The following is an 8,773-nucleotide window of genomic DNA, read 5'->3' on the forward strand; positions in this document are numbered from 1 at the left end:
ACTTTGATCCAGTTTCTACGGGTGTAGAGATTGGCTTACAATTTTGCATACCAAACTTGTCCAAAATTTTATGCAAATATTTTGCCTGCAACATGTATATGCCATCCTCTGATTGCACAAACTGAATACCCAAGTAATAATGTAGCAAACCAAGATCAGACATCTCAAAGGTTTTTCTCAAAGCATCTTTAAACGCTTCAATTTCATCTGCAGTATTGTCTGTAAGAAGCATATCATCCACATAAAGTGTTAGCATAATGAGAACTCCATCTCTCTTTTTGACATACAAAGTACTTTCTGCTGGACTATTCTGAAATCCCTGGCCAATCAAATAAGTATGTATCTTCTCATACCATGCTCTTGGAGCCTGTTTGAGACCATACAAAGCTTTACACAATCTACATACCTTTTTCTCTTGACCTTTTACAACAAAACCACTTGGTTGACTTACATAAACTTCTTCCTGCAAATCACCATTCAAAAAAGCAGTTTTGATATCCAACTGATGCACTTTCCAACCATGATGAGCAGCAATTGCAACTAGTGATCTAACTGTGGACGCACGAGAAGTAGGAGCAAAGGTTTCATCATAATCTATGCCTTTCTGTTGCGCATAGCCTTTTGCCACAAGCCTTGCTTTGTACCTGTCAACAGTACCATCTTGTTTCCTTTTTACCTTAAAAACCCACTTTGTACCAATAGGCTTTTTACCTGTAGGCAAGTCCACTAGATCCCATGTATGATTCTTATGAATAGAATCAATTTCTTGCTGCATAGCATCTTTCCACTGAACACACTCTAAAGCTTGTTCAAATGAATCAGGCTCATCTGCATCACAAAGAGTACTAAAGCAAGCCAAATCTACTTGCTCTCTGCCAAAAGTAGTACCAGCACGTGTTTTCCGTGGCAACGGTGCATCCAACTTGCTATCCTGCAAAGTTTTCTGAACCCATTTAGGCAAGGTTCTTTCTTCCCTGAGAACTTCTTGCTCTTCACGCACAATTTCCTCTACATCATGAGGTGTCACATGCTGATCAAAAGATTGATCAAGATTATCAACCTGTTGTGAATCTTGATTTTCCACAAAAGAAGGAAGCAAACCTTCAAATACATCATGTGTCTGCATATGAGGTACATCAAAAGCAACCATAGGTTGAGCAGTAGTTTCTGCAAAAATTACATCACGACTTTCAAAAATCTTGTTTGTAGCAGGATTGTAAAGTCTATAACCTTTACTTCCACTACTGTACCCCACAAATATACATTTGATTGCCTTATCATCAAGCTTCCCACGTAACTGCTGAGGGATGTGAGCATAAGCAAGACAACCAAAAACACGAAGATAACTGACTGAAGGTTTTTTGTCATACCAAGCTTCATATGCAGTAATGGTCTTCAAGGCACGAGTAGGACACCTGTTTAAAACATGTGCTGCACAAGCAACTGCCTCCATCCATAGTTTATGAGGCAAACTCTTAGCCTTGAGCATACATCTAGCCGTCTCCATTAAAGACCTGTTCTTCCTTTCTGCAACACCATTCTATTGTGGTGTGTATGGCATAGTGCATTGGTGTTTAATGCCTTTCTTTCCCAAAAAATCCTTAAATGCACCTGACATGTATTCACCTCCTCGATCGGTACGAAGAGTCTGTACTTTGCAACCTGTTTCATTTTCAACCATGGCGACATAATGTTGAAAAACTGCAAACACATCTGACTTTGCTTTGAGTGGATACACCCAACAAAACCTGGAAAAGTCATCAATGAAGGTCACAAAATAAAGGCTGTTTCCCAAAGATGGCGTCCTCATAGGACCACATACATCACTGTGTACAAGCTGCAACTTTCGTGTCGCTCTAACTGAACCATCCTGCGAAAATGCAAATCTGTGCATCTTTCCAAGAACGCAACCTTCACATACATGTCTTGGTGGCATCTCCAATAAAGACAAATCATGCACCATATTATGACGTTGTAAAGTCATCAAACTGCCATAACTAACATGCCCAAATCTAGCATGCCACAACTCAGCATCCTGCATGGCCTGAGTCTTTGTTTCTGCAATACATACCTGAATCTGCTTTTCATAATGATCTAGCACAAATAGTCCATTTTCCAGCGTACCTGTAGTGATAAGAGAATAACCATTCTCTCGATCTCGTACAGCACATCTGTCATCCTCAAAAATGACCCGAAGACCATTTTTTGCAAGAGAGGATACAGACAACAAATTCTTCTTGATCCCTGGAACATATAAGACATCTGGAAAGCATAAATCTGAACCATCTGAAATGGTAATCAAAATCTTACCAACGCCTTTGATTGGATAAGAAGCATTATTTGCACATGTCACCTTCTTTCCTGCTGGAGCTGCATCCAATGAACAAAACAAATCCTTCCTTGAAGTAATATGCCTGGATGCACCACTATCAAAGTACCAAATCATTTGTGTCTTGTCAACACTGTAAGCAGAAAAATCTGAACATACTACAAAAGCATAAGAATCCTGCACAAAGTTTGCAGACTCTTCTTTAGCTGTAGAAGAATCACCAGAAGCTGAAACAACCAAACTTGACTCTTTCTTCTTTTCTTTAGCAATTCGCTTTTTACACTCACTAATGTAGTGACCAGGTTTCTTGCAGTAGTGACATTTACCTTTCTTCTTGGACTTGTCGGAATCACCTTTAGACTTCTCTGAAGATTGTCCTGCACTAGACTTGGAGTGATGAGCACTCTCTTTACCCCTGTTTTTGTTCTGTACAACAAGAGCATGATCCATACCATCCACCTGTAAAGACTTGTTCTTACGTGATTGATCCTCCTGCAATAGCAAAGCCACTAACTCTTCAAAATGAAGAGGGTCAGGATTAGCTCGCAAAGACAGAGTCAAAGAAGTCTGAAAAGTCAAATAAGATGGTGGTAGTGAATTGAGTGTTTTGGAAACCAAGTCCTTCTCTGGAATCACTTCATCAATGCTAAGCAATTGCTCTTTAAGATCCCTGATTTTTGTAAGATGCTCGACAATATCGTCACCTTCGTCCATCTGTATTTTGTCAAGTTGTTTCTTCAAAAACTCTATTCTGGCAGCGTTTCTTCCTCCAAACATAGCTTGCAGAGTGTTCCAAGCATCCTCAGAAGTTCTGCAAGATCTGATATGTGGTGTGATTGTCCTCTTTATGGTTAAGGCAATCACAGCCATAGCCTGTGCATCTTTAGTATCCCATCTCTTTTGCTCTGGAGTGACTTGTGAGGGTCCTGCACCAACAGCTGCACCACGACCAGGCGTGGCAGGTGCAATGCTACCTGGACGAACTTCATCTCCAGATACATAATCCCACAATCCTTTACCAACCAAAACATTTTTGGCCATAAAAGACCAAAGAGAATAGTTGGTACCATCCAATTTGTCTTCGGATGTAAACGCACCAAAAATCTCTTTCTCCGTAGATTGAGCCATACTGTAGATGCACACAAGAGAGCAAAAGAACCTCCAAGAGATTCACAAATCTCCTCTCCAATCCAAGCAAAACTCTACACAAAATCTCAGCACAAAGCTAAGACAAGCTGCTTCCCAAAAGAACTGTTTACCTGAAGAAAATCTGTCAAAAAGCACACCCTCTTGATCTAAACGCCTCCGAAAAGTAACTTCTGCTACGCTGCTCAGAACAAAATTCTGAGGGCTCCAACGGCTTCGAAAGGGGGGTAAAACTCCAGGTCACCTGTTCAGAATACTCCCGGAACGTCGAGGATGCTCCCACGAACAAATTTTCCGAAAACTGCCTGAAAACTGCGATTGCGCGCGCGGACGCGAAAACGCAAGTAGAGGCTCTGGAAATCACTTCGCTCTGATACCAATTGTTGAAGATGATGAAACAGGAAACAGAAGGAAGACAACAACTTAGAGTAGGAAGAAGATGGAGAAGGAGAAGACACAGAGCTTGTGTACGAGATCTCTGTAGTCTCTCTCTCTGTATTGGAATAATAGTTATGTACAAACTCAGAGCTACAAAGCTTATATGAAACCCTAAGAGATAAGGTGTCCTTTCACACCAGATGTCCAGGGGGAAAAACCCAGTGGGAGAAAAGTGCCCCTGGTGAAGCGCGTATACACACTAACACTACTACATGTCTACACCCTCTCACTCTCTACTCATGGTGCACCTCATTGGCTCTTACTGCTAAGCTTAGCCAATCAAGTTCCTTGGTCATAACTAGCAATAGAGGTAGCATTTGGACAAGTGTCCTCCTTTCCCCTTTGAGAAAGAGGGCTTGAAAAATGCTTAGATAATTAGTTAATTAAACTTAATTCTCATTGGACCCCTTTAAAGTCCATCCAATAGGCTTTAGGCGCACTATGAGGGCAACATGGGTAAGTGCTTGACATGTGTCCTTATTGCCTCTTGTGGAAAAGGCTTGCCTTGAGTGTGTGTGTGTGTGTGTGTTGTGTGTGTTAACTCTCATTCCCCTACCTTTAGGGCTTGCCCCCTCCTTTGTAGGGATCATGGTTGACTTGCACACCACAAGCTGCTTGGCCTTCAAGATGACAAGCACATCAAACACCTTAGCCATCAAGCACAACAAGCCTACTCAAGGACCTCAAGCACAAGTTTAGCTTACCCTAAGGTCTAAGGACTTTTAACACTAACCTTTGGAGGTCTTTAATGAAGCTAACCCTAAGGTCTTTTAAGCTCCATTATTTACACATTGTTCTTTAGTAGACCGTCTCCTTTTGAGCCCCTATGGAGATGCTAGGTCTAACAACACATTTCTATGCTCTAGCTCTTGTTCCCCTTTTACCTTCCCATATTAAATGATTAGTTTAACATGAGAAAATCATTTGGCTAAAGCTAGATATTAGATTTTATGACAGAAATTCTCTAGATCTCTCTCTCTCTCTCTCTCTCTCTTTCTTGCCACCACGAGCTCAAAATGAGCTCGAGGTATATTTTAAAAATGTTTTGGTCTAAAAATTACATAAATATCATAGTTGATTAAGCTCCGATACCTTTTGAACCCCTAGTAGTATAATGAATCAGGTATAAAGTTAGTGGACGTCTAGCTAAACATGGATAATTGATTGTAGCACGAAACGAGCACACAAAGAGAGAGAGAGAGAGAGAGAGAGAGAGAGAGAGAGAGAGAGAGAGTAAAAGAAGAGGCAAAAAATTCTGATGCAATTGTAGCAAGGAAGATAGCGTCTTATTTTCTTTAGATAGAATAAACAATGGTTACTGTATGGTAGCTTATGGGTGGTCGAGCAGACCAAGTATGCACTTTGCCTTTAACCCAACACAAATCTTCTCAAGACCTAGAAACCTTATTGTAAGCTTCAAAAAATAAAAACAAAAAGTTTGTAAGTAAATATGGCATCAAGTTGTGTTTAATTAGGGAACTAGTGTTGACATTAAGTTTTGCTAGCATTATTTCAACACTGTTATGGTTGGCTATCGCCCGTGCGGTTTAAGTGAAAGGCATGTTTGCATGTGCCACATTAGCATGTACAAGATGTCAATAGTAGTCGCTGTCAAGGTTGGATGTTGATACATATCCTTAAATTCAACATATTTCTTAATGTCTTTTTGATGTAAATACAGAGGGGTACATATAGCTCATATGAAACAAGTGAAAGGGTCACGGTGGCTTTCTAAAACAATAAAAAAGCGATAAAAATTATTAGGTTGAGTTTAACTAAAATTTTATAAGGTGAAACATTGTTTGGGAATGTCTCTTTTATTAAACGATCGAGTTTCCTCCTCGCAAAGAAGCAAACCAAAAATATTAGCAAAATTTTTGAAATTGAACTAAGTTCTCACACATTTCACGGAGTTTTTTCCTTTACCATAGTTTACTCATTAGTATATATTTATGTGTGTGTATATATAAATAAATAAATATGAATGTACGTATAGAAAAGTTTATTCATTAGTATGTATTTATGTGTGTGTATATAAATAAATAAATAAATAAATAAATAAATATGTATGTATTAATAGAATTTTCTAGGATTATGCAAGGTTTATGCAAGGTGAAGCTTCACTTTAGCATTCTAAAAGAACAGAATGCAAGAGAACTAGAGCCATGTGAGGATCTCAAATGAAAGGTGAAATAAAAAGATCCATTTGATATTTTAAGACAGAAGTAACATTTAAGGTAAGTCTCAATCATCATAGAAACCATTGAAAGTATGATATCTTTCTTATAGAGAGCCAAAAATGGCAAAATGCTCACAAAAATCGTTCATCAATGTCCAAGTCCTTTTTTCCCTAAAAGGCCAAGCGTTTTTCTTTTGAAGTTGCAAACCTAAAAAAACCAATACAAATTATGAAATTTGCAACAGTTTTGAACTATTTTCTCATATATTTTATCGAATTTTCTTCCCTTTACCATGATTTGCAACCAAGGTTAGGCAAACCTTTTCGAACTTTGGCAAATTACCATGCAAGGCCAATAAGCTTTGAGGAGGAGGCAGTGTTTGGAAAAAATGTGTCCCAGCTTAATATGATGCCGTTTTCAATTTCAAAAATGCCGGTGGAAGGCAAGGCAAAAAGGAGAAATTCCAACCTCAAATAGAGAAAATTAGTGTAAAAACCCCAAAAGTAAACCTAACTTCTAAGATTTCCTTCAAGCAAGGGTATTTTGTATGTTTGGAAAAATGATTTTTCCCGAACACTGGGAGGAGGGCTACATCAGTTCGTCGGCGGTGAGGCCTGATGAATGGAATTACCGGTCATCCTTGATTTCATGGCGGCCTTTAAAAAGGAAGAGTTCCGTCCACTTGGGTTTAAATTATATATTTTGACTGGGTCTTAAATACCGGGTCGCCCTTTCTTTCCTCTCCTGTCTCTCACACTTGGCCTACAAAGAGCCGCTCCCAAACTTGAGTACATGCCATGAGGCCATTTTTCCTTGCTGCCCGGTTCGTTTTTTACCGCTTCTGGAAGGCCTCATCCCTTGAGCAGCCCCGCCTGTAATCATTATTTACCACTTCATCATTAGCTTAATCACGTGCTTAATGCTGCTTCCTTAATCATCACTTGTTTCATAGCCTCCATTACTGTTGGTATCTTGCCCCACACACACGCAGAGAGAGAGAGAGAGAGAGAGAGAGAGCATGCTTTTCAATACCTCTGTTTACTGCACCTTTGCCCTAACTATGGGCTAGAACTCTGCAAAGAAGGGCTGCTTCTCTGCTCAGTGCTCACCCCCCCCCCCCCCCCCCCCCCCCCCCCCGCTCTGCCATGAAGAGAGATCTCCCCAAGGACAGACCCCCTCCTCTCAAGATCTCAAGACCCTCTGATCCTCATCATCATCAACAACCACCCCCTCACCCGCACCATCATCCGCCGCCACAGCAGCAGCACCCGCACCCCGCCCTCAGACCTGCCCACCCTGGCCACCATCGCCAGCCTGTAATCATCCACACATACTCCCCCGAGGTCATCCAAATCGACTCCGACAACTTCCGCCAACTCGTTCAGCGCCTCACAGGTCCTGGCAGTCATACACCACCCCCTCCAAAGCGCGCCAGGTTTTCCGCACCTCCTCGCGGAGGCAATCCCAACCCTAATTACAGTTCTTCCATGCAGGAGTCCAGCAGTTCAAATCAGGCTCAATTTGCCCCACATTCTGTGCTTTCTCCCCGAGGGCTGCACCTGCAGCAGGAGGCACCACATCCATATGCAGAAGCTAGCGCAGGTTACGGAAACCTCCCTCCCCATCCACTGTTATCTCCATCATTATTTGATTTCTCTCCATCTGTGCTACCATCGCCGCCCACCTTTTCATTCGACTTTCCATCTTTAACATCTCCAATGGGGATGAGAGGGGGAGGGAGTGGCCTGCTGCCATCTCCGCTGGGGCAGGGATCGGCTGCTCCCTTGCCGCCGTCACCATTACTAGGGCATGGGGGAGCACCTACACCACGATCCCTAGCAGCAGCTCTGTCATCACCGGGTCCGTTCTCGTCGACGTTTCTGGCCGATCTTCCGGTGCTATCGCCAGCGGCGTACAGCTGGATTGAGAAGAATGCATCGTCAGCTGATGCAATTCTGGCGTCGCGGCCATTGGTATCCGCGGGCCTACCACCGCGGCCTCCCCCAACTAGCACAGCTAATCTGTTTCCTCAAGGACCGCTGCAAGAGGATGAGAAACCACGTGTGTATCGAGATAAACGATGAATTAATTGATTTGATTATTGTAATTTTGTAATGGATATGAGTGCTTGGTGGGTGGCATTTCCTTTGAAGTTTGGGGGATGTGCCACTCAATGAATTAAGGAGGTAGGTGGAAGGAGCAAGCTAGGGAAGAGGCAGCTGGCAGCAGTGGAGTTTTATTTTATATAGGATAGGAAGAAATGATGTATTGGAGGCTTGACAAGGGGACACGGTCAGTAATGATGCATGTTTCTTGTTTTGCACTGTGGCTTACGTTGAGCTACTCAAGTGCTCCCTTTTACATTTTGGAAAAGAGTTGCTTTGCACATTTCATTGCCACAAAGAGGACGTTCGCCAAGAGAAGATTTTGCTTTCCCAAGTTCCCTTAGGGAGTTGCGCCTCGATTTTTCTTCGCACATTGCTCGTCCCGATGTAATTTTTTCGAGCTGAATTTGAACTCTTTTTGGCTTTGCACAAGGCCTTAGGAGGAGGGTCATTCAGTGTTTGCGAGGGGGCAATTTTCATTTCATGTATGCTAGGCCACTGTGATGTATGCTTGGGATGGATGCCCTTGCAATTGCAAAGAGCAGGGACATAGGTCGTTTTTCTTTAGAGGATGT

At 42.0% G+C, this 8,773-nt stretch overlaps 1 protein-coding gene across 1 annotated transcript; it reads left to right on the forward strand.

The window, feature by feature from the left end:
* The first annotated feature begins 6,275 nt into the window (after nt 1-6,275).
* Nucleotides 6,276-8,196, forward strand: LOC147433311 (uncharacterized). Its single transcript, XM_086491747.1, has one exon. It carries the CDS (start codon nt 7,239-7,241, stop codon nt 8,175-8,177), a length of 939 nt encoding a protein of 312 aa, XP_086347873.1. The 5' UTR covers nt 6,276-7,238; the 3' UTR covers nt 8,178-8,196.
* Nucleotides 8,197-8,773: the final 577 nt, after the last annotated feature.

The sequence above is a fragment of the Adiantum capillus-veneris genome, chromosome 20 (assembly GCF_014529385.1).
Source record: "Adiantum capillus-veneris isolate H3 chromosome 20, ASM1452938v2, whole genome shotgun sequence".
NCBI classification, from domain to species: domain Eukaryota; kingdom Viridiplantae; phylum Streptophyta; class Polypodiopsida; order Polypodiales; family Pteridaceae; genus Adiantum; species Adiantum capillus-veneris.

What these genes read in the sequence shown, in the direction of transcription:
- LOC147433311 (XM_086491747.1), top strand. Translation starts at nt 7,239, where the DNA reads ATGAAGAGAGATCTCCCCAAGGACAGACCCCCTCCTCTCAAGATCTCA.